The sequence below is a fragment of the Bos indicus x Bos taurus genome, chromosome 10, assembly GCF_003369695.1.
Source record: "Bos indicus x Bos taurus breed Angus x Brahman F1 hybrid chromosome 10, Bos_hybrid_MaternalHap_v2.0, whole genome shotgun sequence".
Lineage (NCBI taxonomy): Eukaryota > Metazoa > Chordata > Mammalia > Artiodactyla > Bovidae > Bos > Bos indicus x Bos taurus.
Genome location: NC_040085.1, coordinates 13,791,455 through 13,805,168, shown reverse-complemented (window position 1 = coordinate 13,805,168; position 13,714 = coordinate 13,791,455). Strand labels below are relative to the sequence as shown.

Sequence of the window (13,714 nt, the reverse complement as noted above, 5' to 3'; positions counted from 1 at the left end):
AAGTTCTCTACATTGGGCTAGATAAATAAACCGGCGGGTGACCGAACAAATGAAAGGAGTGACGTGAAATTGGGAGGAGAACATGCAGAGGCATGGGGAGGGGATAGAGGGCATGTCAGGGAGGACGGCACGAGCAGAGCTTGGCAGTGGGGAGCCCAGTGCTTGTGGGGGGCGATGGGCCCACTCCCTGGGCCACCTCATGTTCCCGGGTGAGCGCCACCTTCCCAGCTCTCCTCACTACCCCTTCCATCTTTCCCCATTTGCCCATACTCTTCCCCCTCTCCCAGGCCATCCTGTCTCTTCCTTCCCTCCCTGACACCTCCTGCCCGGGCTGCTGAAACCACCCCCATGGCTCCTGTCTAAACTCACTTCAGCCCTGATAGATTGTGAATTCCAGACATAGGGCAGAGGAGTCTCTAGTACTTACTTCTTGGCAGCTCGGCTCCGCCGGCACCTCGGGGGCCTCCCCCCACCCCAAATGCCTCACTTTCCAGCCTGGCTCTGAGTCCAGGTGGCCCAGACGCCCTGGAGCCCCAGCAGGACACAGAGACACAGTCCAGGCCTGGCTGAGCTGTCAGCACATCTTTCTTCTGCCTCCCTGGGAGCAGAGGGGCCTGGTGTCCCGGCCAGGGCTCTGGCAGAGTACTGGGGGAACAGCTGGGAGTGCAGGATAAGGAGCTGGGGCTGGCCTGCAGATGAAAGGCCTCTGGGCTCAGCTGGGCACCGGGCACTCCCAGGTGGTGTCCTGCACAGAGGCGGGGGTGGAGAAGAGGACAATTGAATAGTCCACACTCCCAGATCCTACAGAAAGCAGGCAGAGTAGAGAAGAAAGCAGTTGGCAAGGCCAATATGAAGTTGAACTTGGCAGGAGGCTATCTTTCACTAGTGCCTTAACATCACTGAGAAAGGGTGGGCATGGGGGCTCCTGGGGGAGGTTGTTGGGAAGAGGGGATTGGAAGGACTAATACCCTTTTTCTATGGGGACAGCAGACTTTCTTCTAAGACAAGCTTAGGATAACAGGTAGTGACCCCTTAAACTAGATCTTTAGCCCTGCCTCGTTTACCCCACTGAGAGAGGCCTCACCCCTACCAGGCTGCTCCACATACTATTTCCCCCTTTCTTAGGGGAAATACACCAGTAGAAAATCCTACTAGAAAACTTGGTTTACTTTCCACCTCCTCCAGGAAGCCTACCTGGACCATACATGCTCAGGAGCACCATTGCTCTGAGCTTCTGAACCACTTACTCTGATCCTTGATTGCAAACCTCTGGGGGTGATAGCCTTTCTCTGCTTCAACCAGACTAGGAACTGCCTAAGCTAGAGAATCTTTCTGCCTTCTTGGCCTCCATCCATGTTGTGGCTGTGGTCAGGGGTGGACACCCAAGGGCTTGGTCAAGACTGAGTGATTGACTTGTTCTCTCCATACATGTACAACCTATTGGCCAGCTCCCTGTGTGTCCTATCCCCCCGCCCAACCCCTTCCCATTTCTTTATCAGGAAGCCTGAAGATAGGAAACCTGAAGGAATATATGGGTTCTTGGGGGCCTAGTCCCCAGATCAGGACTCTCAGTAGGAAGTGGATACATCTCTGATCCAGCCCACAGTGCAGACCTGCTTCAGAGGAGAGCAGAAGGGGCACAGGCAGAATGGTATCTATGATAAACAGAAAGATGAAGTTGTACATGTATTGGGGGCATGGTCTCGAGCACTGGCTCAAGGGTGTGACCTCTGAGTCAGTTCCCTCTGATCCCACTTAAAAAAGTGCCTACCCCAGAGAGAAGGAAGCCTGCCTTCTGGACACCTGGCCAGGATATATCAAGGATGGAGAATTCGGAAAAAGCAATCTGTATAGCAAGACATCCCTTTCATCCCAATAGCAATTTTTAAGATGACCTAAATTGAATTCCAAAGGCCAAGTGTCTCCCCCTCTGTTGGCTAACACAGGTTTCATTCAACATTCCATCACTCAGTGTTTATTAAGAACAGACCACACTTGAGAAGCCATGCCCACTGCATTTGTTTTCTTATGTAGTCTTCAAAATAATTTAGGAGAGTCACATCATTTTTTTCCCTCCTTTTTGGCCATGCCATGCAGCATGCAGGATCGTAATTCCCTGACCAGACACTGAACCTGTGCCCTCTGCCGTGGAAGTGCAGAGTCTTAACCACTGAACCACCAGGGAAGTCCCAGGTGGTACAGATCATTAAACCCATCTTACACACAAGGAAGACTGAGGAGTACAGGGCAGTAAATGACAGTCTTTCATTCCACAGCTTCTGTTTTCCGGTCTCACGCTCTATTGTTTATAGCAGGGGCTCCCAGACTTTTGGAATCCACAGACGAATAACATTTCAAAAATGATTCCGGGGAACAAACACAAAATCCTATGCCAACTTTTTATTTAGCCAAGGACATGAAAAATACCCTCTCTCAGCACTATGATTTCATAAAAGGGCATTTTAACACAGAAGATGCAACAAGGATATAACAGTAGGATAAAGACAGCTTTCTAAGAAAGGACGTTGGCAACCTTACCCTAAAAATCCTACATTGTTCTCTCTTTTTCTGGTTAAATTTCAAGCAGAACTGGCCAAAACCTTGGCATTACACAGTGTGGGAGCCACTGCCCTATCCCAGACTTGCCCCTTTAAGCAAGAGCAATGCCCTCAGACCGTGAGCAAATAAACTTCCGGAATTTTCCATTCCCCTCTGCCCATGCAGATTGCCACTGCTGTGGCAGTGATCTGAGATTGGTATGTAATAGTCAGCTATATCCCCACCCTATCACCAGCAGGTCTTCTGATATTCAGCATTCCCCCCAGGGAAGGAAGTCTATTCTCCCCAGCCCATGCTTTCTTGGACCCACATCTTTTCTGGATTTGCATTCCGGGAATACCCAGGCCCCCTGCAGCCTGGCAGGGTACACATCTGTTTCCCAGAGGTACTCAGTTCTCCACTGCAGCGGAGAGTCACAGATCTCCTCCTTATTTCAGTCCAGAGTAGGGCCTTCCCCTTGCTGGGGTCCCCAGATCTTGTGTATTATGTTACCAGATCAGTGCAGAGCAGATGTCAGGCTTTCTAGGCAGTGCTGGAAAGGAGAGTGTGTGAGACCTGAGTGAAGCAGGGGGGAGACTACAGACGTGGGGGCTCCATTCTTCACTTGCTCTCTGCTTTAGCCACACTAGACTCAGAACTGCCTCTCCCTCCTGTACCTGGGCCTGCCCCCACCCCATCTGTGTGAGTCACCTGGTCAGCAGAGAAGAGGCTGACCTGTAGAGCCCTAGGTGGGGCTCCAGTTCCATCATATTCTTGCTGTGGGATGTTTAGCAAGTCACTTAAGTCTCTGTGCTTTAGTTTTCTGGGTTGCAAATGGGAGTACGAATGTTAGGCTGAGCTTTGTGAAACTGGAAAGTTTTGACCATATTTGGCCCACAAAAATTTCATATGGTTTAATAAATGAAGTGTAAGCTGTAAAGCGCTGGATACATAGTCTCTCACCAAATCTGACACCTCCTCCAGGAAGTGCTCCCTAGCTACCCCCAAGCCTCAGTGAAGTACCCCTCCTCAAATCTCATTGGTCAAGGCATGATTTAGCACACACTTCTTTTCTGTCTTGCGTTTTCTCCTCTTTCTTGAACATGAATGTAGATTCTCCCCAACATTGAGCCCATCAAGGGCAAGACCTGGGTCTCCCCTCCTAATTCCCTCAGATTGCTGGCATGCCACAGCTATCCTCTATAACAGTTTTCACAGACAGGAGACCAGGCTTCACAAGGGTTTTCCATGAACCTGCTTTAATAAACAGTCATTTCTTCACCCAAGGGTGGTCCTGCTGCTAAGTCACTTCAGTCGTGTCCAACTCTGTGCAACCCCATAGACGGCAGCCCACCAGGCTTCCCTGTCCCTGGGATTCTCCAGGCAAGAACACTGGAGTGGGTTGCCATTTCCTTCTCCAATGCATGAAAGTGAAAAGTCGGACCATGTATCTGACTCTTAGCGACCCCATGAACTGCAGCCTACCAGGCTCCTCCATCCATGGGATTTTCCAGGCAAGAGTACTGGAGTGGGGTGCCATAGGGTGGTCCTAGATAGTCCTGAATGGGTGGTATTAATTAAATTGAGGGGAGGGGAGGTGCTAGATGGGGAGGAATTAAGGGGCCCTGACTCCTGGCCAGCCTGTGACACCAGTGTGCCAGGAAGCAGAACCCTGATTGAATCCACCATGTACTACACAGAGCCCCTTCAGTGACATTAACTAACTTCCAGGGTCCCTCACTCATGTGTTGAGTTGATATTATGGATCTGTTCTCTGCCCCCTCCACCACCACCACCACTCTGAATTGGTGCTGAGTTCCCTGAGATGAGTCTGACCTGTCCTCCCCCTAGGGAGCTCAGTCCTGAAGGGGACACGGACTGCATTGTGTAATCAATAGTCAGGCTGATGGGAGCTCCTGGGCCATGGGACCCCAAAGCAGGGACATGGCCAAGATTTGGGAGGTCAGGAAGGGGATTCCTAGATGAGGAGATGTCCCTGCCATGGGTCACTGGGGAGCTGGTTTGGGTTGACTTCCTAAAGCTGGGGTAAGGCAGCCTAACTCCTGGCTGACACAGATACCCAAAGAAGTGAGTTAAATGGCACACCAGGGCAGGCAGGGCTCACCACTGGATAAAAACACTCCTCCTCAAGGAGACCCAAGGACATTCAGGGATTAGGCCTCCCAGCATCTGTGCAGAGAACTGTCAGCTCAGAACCGCTCAAAAGTAGAAATGCCAGCAAGCAGTGATGTCATCACCCTAGTCATTCCCTCTCCCCCTGGGAAGTCCTGTAGTCCAGTGGGTGGAGAGCAGAAAAGCTTCTGCAAGATTGCAGAAAATTTCTGCTCTGAATGGGGTGCGAGAGATGGTCACAAGTGGGCTAAGAATGAGAATTAAAAATTCTTTGAAGAAAACCTTGCTGTTATTCTTTAGAGAGGTGGCAGGGCTGGGGGACCTTTTTGTCTTCCCCCTGTCAGTGCTGAGAATCCACTTCAGCATTAACACGAACTCCAGCCTTCTCCAGCCAACCCCTTCCCATCTCATCTCTGAGCTAATCTGGCGCGTTGGCCCTGACAGGGTCTAAGTAACCCCTGGGCCATCTCGGCAGCCCCCAACCCCGGGGGGAGGGTCTGGCCAGCCCGGCTTGTGAGGATGGGGGTCAGGGTGTCTCTTAGAGTGCTGGAGAGGAGTACCGCTGTATCTCTGGCAGAGCTAGTGGGATTTGTCCATAAGCCCGGAGACTGCACGGAGAGAGATAAGCAGGGAGAGACTGCACAGCTGGATCGCCGGCGGGCCTGGGGGTGGGGGTGGGGAGCGGACTCAAAGGGAGTGGGGCTGTGCAGCTGCTCAGGGGTAGGGGGCCTGGGTGGAGAAGGAACTCCCCTAGCGTTGGGGTGCCACAATTTGCAGGAGAACCCAGGGAGAAGGAGGTCCACAGCTAGTCCCGGAATGCCAGGTCGCCCAGGAGAGCCCGCTTGCTGGCTCCCCGCTGCAGCCAGCTAGTCTCGGAAACCCGCATCGGAAGCACCCCGGAGTGCGTGATCCGACCCCGCATCCGTGACTGCTGCAGGCGCATTTCCTCGAAGTCTTACCTCGAAGGGTTTGGGTCGCACCCTCGCGCCCTGTGCCTCCTGGAGTTTCCCCCACGCCCTCCTGGCCGGGTCGCCGCGAGGTTCCGCAGGGGAAAGACCAGCGGGGGATTCGCCCCCGCCCGTGTCACAGGAAAACCCCGGGAGCAGCCCCGACGCAGTGCATTTCCCGGAAACCCCCTCTCCAGGCGCGCTGCGGGAAGGCCCGGGACTCCGCAAACAGACGGCCCGCCTCCCCGGAGGAGGGTCGGAGACCCAGCTGAAAAGCATAACCGCGGGGGAGAGGCGAGCCCGGAGCTCAGAGAAGGAGAGACCGGGAAACCCGGCCCCACCCCCCTATTTTGGGGTGGGGAATTAGCAACCCAAGCCCGAGCCCTGGGCTTGGGCGCGCTCCCAGCCTTAGGCCAAGGAAAGATACTCGAGGGCTGAGGATTAAGGTCGTCTCTCACCTCAGCCCCTAAGGTCCGGCAAGGGTCCACCCTGCTCCCCCCGCCGGGCCCGCCTCCGCCCCCCTCCCGGCCCCTGGCCCGCGCGCCACTGCCCCTTTAAGAAGCCCAGGTAGGCAGGCCGGGCTGCGGGAGCCGCTCCTATGGCAACCCGCGAGCTGCGGCGGCTTCATGAATATTCCGGGGCGCGGGAGCCGAGGGCTGCCGGAGGGCGCTCCGGGGGAGGCGGCCGCTGATGTAAGCCCGGCGGGCCGCTGGGCTCCGCTTGGCTGCAGCGGGAGCCCCGGGACGTGCTGGCCGGGCTCGGCCAGAGGAAGCGAGGCGAGCTCGCGAGCAGCAGCTGGCCACAAAGCCCGGGCGGCGGAACAGACAGACAGCCCGCCTGCCCGCGGGACACACGCCCCAGAGGAGCGCTGGCCGTGCGCTCTGCGCTCCGGAGCGGTTTTCCGAGCGCCGCGGCTGCAGCGCCGTTTCAACCCGCGCCCATTGTTCCCCGCGGGGGCGGGGCGCCTGGAGCCCGGCCGCGCGCCGCGCCCCTGACCGCGGGAGTGAGGGAGGGAGGGAGGGAGAGCGGGGTCCCCGCGCTCAGCGGGTCCCGGGAGGAGGCGCAGCGCGGAGAGCCCCGGGACCCGAAGCCGGACAGGGAGCCTCCCCGCTGCTCACAGCCTGCCTAGCATGGGCGCCTGAGGCGGCTGGCGCCGGCGACGAAGGACGCGTCCCTGCGGGCGGACTGACCGGCGGGAGGAGCTGGAGCCGGTCCGCGGCACCGCACCCGCGCCCCTGCCCCCGGCCCGGTTCGCGCCCCGGCCCCTGGAGCCATGGACAAGCTGCCGCCGTCCATGCGCAAGCGACTCTACAGCCTTCCGCAGCAGGTGGGGGCCAAGGCGTGGATCATGGACGAGGAAGAGGACGCCGAGGAGGAGGGGGCTGGGGGCCGCCAGGACCCCAGCCGCAGGAGCATCCGGCTGCGGCCGCTGCCTTCGCCTTCACCCTCGGCTGCCGCGGGCGGCACGGAGCCCCGGGGCGCGGCCCACGGGGCGGCAGACGGCGAGGGGTCAGCCCGCGGCGCGGGCAAGTCCAGCACGAACGGCGACTGCAGGCGCTTCCGCGGGAGCCTGGCATCGCTCGGCAGCCGGGGCGGCGGCGGCGCGGGAGCGGGGGGCGGCAGCAGTCACGGGCACCTGCATGACTCCGCGGAGGAGCGGCGGCTCATCGCCGAGGGCGACGCGTCCCCCGGTGAGGACAGGACGCCCCCAGGCCTGGCGGCCGAACCCGAGCGCTCCGGCGCCTCGGCGCAACCTGCAGCCTCGCCGCCGCCGCCGCCGCCCCAGCAGCCGCCGCAGCCGGTCCCCGCCTCCTGCGAGCAGACCTCGGTGGACACCGCGATCAAAGTGGAGGGAGGCGCGGCCGCTGGAGACCAGATCCTCCCTGAGGCCGAGGTGCGCCTGGGCCAGGCCGGCTTTATGCAGCGCCAGTTCGGGGCCATGCTCCAGCCCGGGGTCAACAAATTCTCCCTGAGAATGTTCGGCAGCCAGAAGGCGGTAGAACGCGAGCAGGAGAGGGTTAAGTCGGCCGGGTTTTGGATTATCCACCCCTACAGCGACTTCAGGTAAGGGGCCCCGGCGACGGTCCGATGGGTTCTCTGAGCGGTCGCAGGCATGCTTGTCTTCTCGGCCCTGCCTCTCAGCCGGAGTTAACTTTCCTTCCTCGCGCTGGGAGCTTGGGGCGCCTCGAGGCTCCGAGACACCCCCAGACCTCCTCTTGCACCGCGCTGAGAACTTTCCTCTGTGCTCCAGCCTCCCAACCTCATCCTTTCCCGGTCTCGGCCGCATTAGAGGCAAGCTGAAAAGGTGTTCTGAGCCTGGCCTAGCCCTGCCCGCAGCCACGATGAGGCTCTGCCACCTTAAGCCCCACATCCCGCCTCCCTCTTCTGGGCTGCAGAGTCGGGGTGGACATCCCCAAGGCTGCTCCAGGTCTTTCAGCCTGCAGAGCAGGGCCCGGAAGACAGAGACTGACCTTTTGGCAGCTGGGCCAGCTCCTTGGGCGCTGACCCCAGGCATTATTATCTGCCTTCTGTTGTCCTGGGAAGCTGCAACTGGGGAGGAGCTCCAGGGAGACTGAGGTCACTGGGGCCTCAGGTCCAGGGTAAAAGCCTTCTGCACCCACCTTAGCCCTGAGCCCAGCCCCCCATGCCAAGTAGTGGGCCAGGAACAGGCACCCTGGGCAGCTGGCATCCAGATGAGCAGGGCAGCATGACCTTGCTTGTCGTGGTCAGTGAAGATGCCTGGTGCCCTGACTGATGAGCAGTTGCCCCGTGCCCCATTCTCACCCCAGTGGTCCAAGCACCAGCATCTGCTAGGTCTTTCATGGGTCAGCTATGGTTCCCCAAACAGTCTAACTACCAGTCAGGGAGAGGAACCCCGCCCCCTCCTCATCACCAGAGTAGATGCCACTCTGGGCCTGAGGGGGTACTGTGCAAAAAGAGAGATTGATGATTTTCTCTGAAGTTAGAATCAGCGATGCCCCTACCCTCATCAAGATGTTGGGGCCTCCCTGGGCTTTCCTGATGCACAGCATTGAAGTGAGTGTCGAAAACGTTCACTCTTTTGAGGTGGGTTTAATTCATTCTCTCCCTCTCTCCCTCCCTCTCTCCCTCTCTCTCTCTCTCTCTCTCTCTCTCTCTCGGGGCCCTGCCCCCTATTTAGCTCTCTTCCCTGCCTTCCCTGCTCGTCTGCCAATATAAATGAACATTTTGCCAACGCAGAGCCCTCTTTGCAAACTCCAGGGAAGCTAGGTTTGTAATGAGAGCAAAGCCGTTTTCCATCCAATGAGAGAGATTTCTTATGCTAGGAATGACCAGTCAGGCAACACTCAACGGCTTAAAATAGGTGGTGAATGGAGGGCCCCTACCTTTTCCTATTTTGAGGGATCGCTCTACCTAACTCTAATATCCAAGATTCCTGTTCCCAGAGGGCATGGGCATCCAGAGGACAGACTAAACAAACAGCTACAGTCCTCAATGAGCTGATTTGTGAGCTGATGGGAGACCCTCCCATGAGGAACTGTGGCTGCTTCCCTATACCAGTTTCCTAAAGTGTGGCCTCCCCTCAGGTCAGTACTGGAGCCTGAGGATCCCAGCCTGAGCTAGGGGAGGTGTGGGAAGGTGCTGTTGTCTCCTGCATTCCCCCTTAAGGTGGGGCTTGGGGGGTGGTATCCTGGGCTCCTCCTGTCTCTGAACTCCCTGGTGGTGCTGGCAGGTAGGCCATGTCAATATCAACCTCCCTTCCCTTGCTTGGCTCCCTGCTGGCTTTGTTGTCTGAAAGCCTCTGTTCAGAGTTCTCACCACCAGCCTCATTGCCTGGGATGGGAGACTGCTAGGGACCAACCCCAGGTATGCCTAGCTTCTGCTTACAACAGGCATTAATGGAGCACCTTCTGGGAGCTGACTTTTACCCTCCCAGTTGCCCCTTACCCGGGATGCTGAAGGGGTGGGGCCGGGCTGACTGCATCTATCCAACCTCCCCTGCCTTCCTGATCGAACTCTGCCTATCTTGGCATGTCTGTCTGCAGTCCCCTTGCTGCAGAATCTCCTACTAACCACAGGCCACCTGGGACATGGCGGAGAAGAGGGTGGTAGGGATAGGGAGGTGTGGCTGCAATGGGATTGATAAATGGGCAACCAAAGAAGGGTCAGACTGGGCTTTGAATTTGGGTTTGTGCAACAAGCTACAGGAATTGGGAGCAGCAAGCATACACCTTCTGTGTGCAGCCTGATGCTAGGTGCGGCGCAAGAGAAGAAATCCAAGAAAAACTATCTGTGTGTGTGTGTGGAAGGGTTGTGATCATGCCTCTAGACCAAAGCACTGGTCTCATCTTCACAAGGTCAAAGAGACAAGGACTATGGCCAAGTCTTCCAGGCTGAGAACACCCACCAACTCAACCCAGCCTCACTCACCACCCTGCCCCACCCGCCCCAGCCAACCCAGCACCCTAAGCCTCAGTCCCTTGAGTTTCAGCCACTGGCCTTGGGCCTCTATGTGGAGCCAATCCCCAGTGTCCAGCTCAGGCTTCACAAGAGCTTCTATGAGCATTGTTCAGGCCCGTTGAGGATTTATTGATCATTTTGACGGGCAGGAAGCATTGATCCAACAGAATTGGTTTAATAAAGAATCTCCAGCAAACCACGATAGATTGAGTTTGTGGTTTGGAGTTCAGGGCTTGCTGTCACAGTCTGCTTCCGGCATCTCCTCTTCCTGGGGGAGAAAAGTTGGGTGCCTTTTCCAGGGGCTGGACTTGGCTACGCTCTGAAGGGCCTACATAACTTGGGGCCTGTAGATAACAGGCTTTTCTTGGTTGCCTCTGCTTCTGCACATCACCCACTACACGCACACATACCGTGTCCTGGCTACCCGCATGACTCCTCCAGTCTCTACACGCTTGTCTCACTTCCTCTCCCCTTCTACTCCGCATTTGCCTTTTGAACCCATATTTAGGGTTTGGTAAGGGAAGAGACCAGAACATGCAGCCCCTCAGGACTTTGCTCCCCAGGCTCCTGCCCAAGGCTGGTTGGCCCTTGGGTCCTGGGTGGGTCCTTCCTTCCACGTGAACCATGTCTTGGAAGCTGAGCTTGGTGGTGGGAAACTGGAACAAATAAAAAATAGTATCTGTGTGATCTTGTTTTCCCAAGAGGAGAGGAAAGGAGTGGGGAGACAGCCCCCCTTGCCCCAGTGAAGATGTACCTGGTTTTGTTCCCAGAAACTAGTCAGGCTTTCAAGTGTCAGTCTCAGGGGGTTGTCCTGAGTATGTGACCTCTAGGTGTCTGAGCAGATATCTTGGGGCTGTGCGTGTGGCCTTGGGGACTGGAGGGAAGTCCCTATGTAGGACGTCAGTTCTAGGGCTACTCCTATGCCCCAGACTCCAGCTTGGCCTTGAGAGTGGAGACAGGCAGAAGCTTGACTCTTCTCATCCCCCTGCCCATTCCATCTCCTCGCCTAAGCTTTCTGAAGCTATAAAGAAAGGAAGGAAAGAGCAGGCTCTGGAGGGTCCTTCTGCCAGGGGCAGAAACAGCTGGGTCCAAAATCACATAAACTGGGCCAATGGCTGGTAGGTCCCCGGGTTGGCCTAAAACTGACTTTCTGTGCTGCTCCATGGCCCAGGAACTGCCACCGCCCACCTCATGTCACTTCCTAGTCTTGTCTGCTAGGGGCGCCTGCTTGGGATATGAGCCTTCCCCGCAGCTCAGTTTTCCCATCCAGAAAATTGGTGTCTGCCAAGCCAGACACCCATTGTCCAGCTGTGGTCACCCGGTGGAGGTAAGGTGAACTGTGAGAGAACAGAAATGTGGAAGTGACCCCCGCCACCCTGGCCACACTGCTTCCTTCCCTTAGATCTGAGCAGACCAGATGGGCCTCTGTCCTTGGTTCAGGCCAGTGGTTCTGGATCTGCATCAGAGAACTGAGAACCTGCTGGAAACTATAGAGTTTCTATCCAGAAAGACACACGTATCCAGACGCACTTGATATGCACACTCTGAATTTCTGGGGTCTGTGGACCCCTCCTAAGTTGAAAACCATCTAGGTTGTGAGCCTCACTCTGGGCCAGCCCCAAAGAGAGTCTTGGCCTGGGAGGGGCAGAGGCTGGCCTCCCAGAGCCTTCACTGGGGCCCTCTGTAACCTGAGGCTTGGGCTGCCCGTGGCCTGCAGCATGCAAATGAAAACGGGGCAGACGAGATGCTTTAGGAGGAAAGGTGCCCTGCTGGGGGACGAGTGATTTGTCTGCCTCCTCAGTGCTCTGCCTGTCTCTCTCCCTTTCACCATGGGAAGGGTTGTTCAGGTCAGTAGTGAGGAGGAAGCAGGCAGAAGCAGGATGCTGGGCCTGGGGCGTTCTGGGGCCTTCCTGGGGGGTCTTGTCCAGGACTGTGCTTCTGCTATCAGTGTGGAAAGCCAGGAAAGACACTGCAGGCTGCTGTGGCGCTAGGGGAGGGGGAAGGGCGTTGGTGCAGAGGGGAATTCCAAGGTGAGCTGCCTGGGTGGTGCTGTCAGCTGGCTCAGTGGGCAGCAGGATTCTCCAGTGACGAGGACGTGCTCCACCTGCTAAGACTCGGGCAGGTGGAGGATGTGCTGCAAAGGCCAGCATCCAGCGCAGGGCCAAGGTGCTCCCGGGATGTCGGGTGCACAGAAACCCAATGGGGCCGGGGGACCAGGACCCTCTGGGTTCTCCCCATTGCAAGGCTTCAATTCCCTGTCCAGCTGCTGCAAGATGAGGCCGGGGGCCTTTCTCCTGCCCGGCCCCGCCCCATTTGTTCCCTTGGCTGCTGTGAGCGCCAGGCTTTGGGGCAGTCAAGTGGGCTGTCTCACACAATGCTGGGCCCCCTGCCTTCCATGTGCCCTCTTCTCCCAGGCTGAGGGCCCTGGGGTCTCCTGGGATGCCTTCTCAGCCCAGTGTGGCCACCCTCATCCATCTCCCCCTCCTTGCCCATCACATGGCATTTGCATAGAGCTCTGTGTCGGTCACAGTGCAGCGCTTCTCATGCCATCCTGGCATCCTACTCACCAAGGGCCTGTTAAAATGCAAATTCTGACTCTTTAGGTCTGGGATGGGTCTGAGCTTCTGCATCCTGATAAGTGCGCAGGTGAACCGAGGCTGCTGGTACCCCGCCTAGAACCATGCTGAGAGTACTGAGGTTCAGAGCGTGTGTTCCACGCATAACCTGGGCTCCCTGACTGAGTTTCTTGAGACCAGAGACTCTCCTCCTCTTGGCCTTGAGGACACACAGCAGGGTGAGTTCTGTGAACTGAGTTGAGTGGCCCTCAGCCACAGAGGTCGGCACAGGCTTGGGGATGTCAGATCCACGGCCTCCCTCCCTTCCTGCATCACTGCCTGGACACTGCTGGCCCCGGATAGTGGCTGTTGGGATGGGGCGAGCAGGAGGAGGCCAGGTGGCCCGAGGGCCCTCATTAATCCGTCCTGTCCCACTGTTTTCACAGCTTCTTGCCCCTTCAAAGGGCCGGAGGGGTGGCCGGCTAGAGAAGGGGCGGGGAGTATGGTGACTGCTGTGTTGTAATGAGATTTCTGGGAAGGAACAGATGTTGTCAGTGAGGGAGTCCAGAGGTGCCAGGCAGGCGAGCTGGTGTGAGGGGAAGCTGATGGTGGCTGGCTGGGAGGAGGACAGACACATTCAGTGACAGCAGTGGCCTTGGCACCTTCGGAGGGGGGGTCTCAAGCTTAATGCCCCTTCCCCCACCCCAGACCATGCCTAGCGGCCCCACTGGGCTGGACTTGCCTGTCACTTCTCGCTGCCACTGCCCAGCCTGGTAAGCATCCATCTACATCTAGATGACAGGGCTGACAAGTGTCATCGCAGCCTGAGTGGCCCTTGTGCCTGTCACAACACTGGCCACCATGGGGGAATTCACCCACAGCAGAAGGTCTGGCCCCAGTCCCCCGGGGGACTTGTCATGTAACTGAGGAGGCAGCCGGCTCCAGCACACATACCCCTTGGCTCAAGGGCTCTCACAGAGCTGCTGCTGCCAGCTGCTAATTAATAGAAGGGCTACTGAGGCCGGCCAGGCGGTCCTGCTTGGGCCCAGGGGATGTTGAAGAATCCACATTTCCCAGCCAGAGCGGGCCACAGGGAGGCCA

The 13,714-nt window shown here is 57.3% G+C and overlaps 2 protein-coding genes across 3 annotated transcripts in view; one reads left to right on the top strand and one right to left on the bottom strand.

Annotated features, from left to right (window-relative positions):
* The window catches only part of REC114 (REC114 meiotic recombination protein), a 184,123-nt gene extending 178,129 nt beyond the window's left edge, over nt 1-5,994 (bottom strand). For both annotated transcript variants that reach the window (XM_027553172.1, XM_027553173.1), the window contains exon 1: nt 5,631-5,994. In XM_027553172.1, the coding sequence (XP_027408973.1) occupies nt 5,631-5,897 (267 nt within the window). In that variant the 5' untranslated portion in view covers nt 5,898-5,994. The remainder of the gene's footprint in view (nt 1-5,630) is intronic.
* A 674-nt stretch (nt 5,995-6,668) lies between these two features.
* HCN4 (hyperpolarization activated cyclic nucleotide gated potassium channel 4) overlaps nt 6,669-13,714 on the top strand; it is a 44,199-nt gene continuing 37,153 nt past the window's right edge. Inside the window, exon 1 of the mRNA XM_027553168.1 lies at nt 6,669-7,682. Within this exon, the coding sequence (XP_027408969.1) occupies nt 6,892-7,682 (791 nt within the window). The 5' untranslated portion in view covers nt 6,669-6,891. The remainder of the gene's footprint in view (nt 7,683-13,714) is intronic.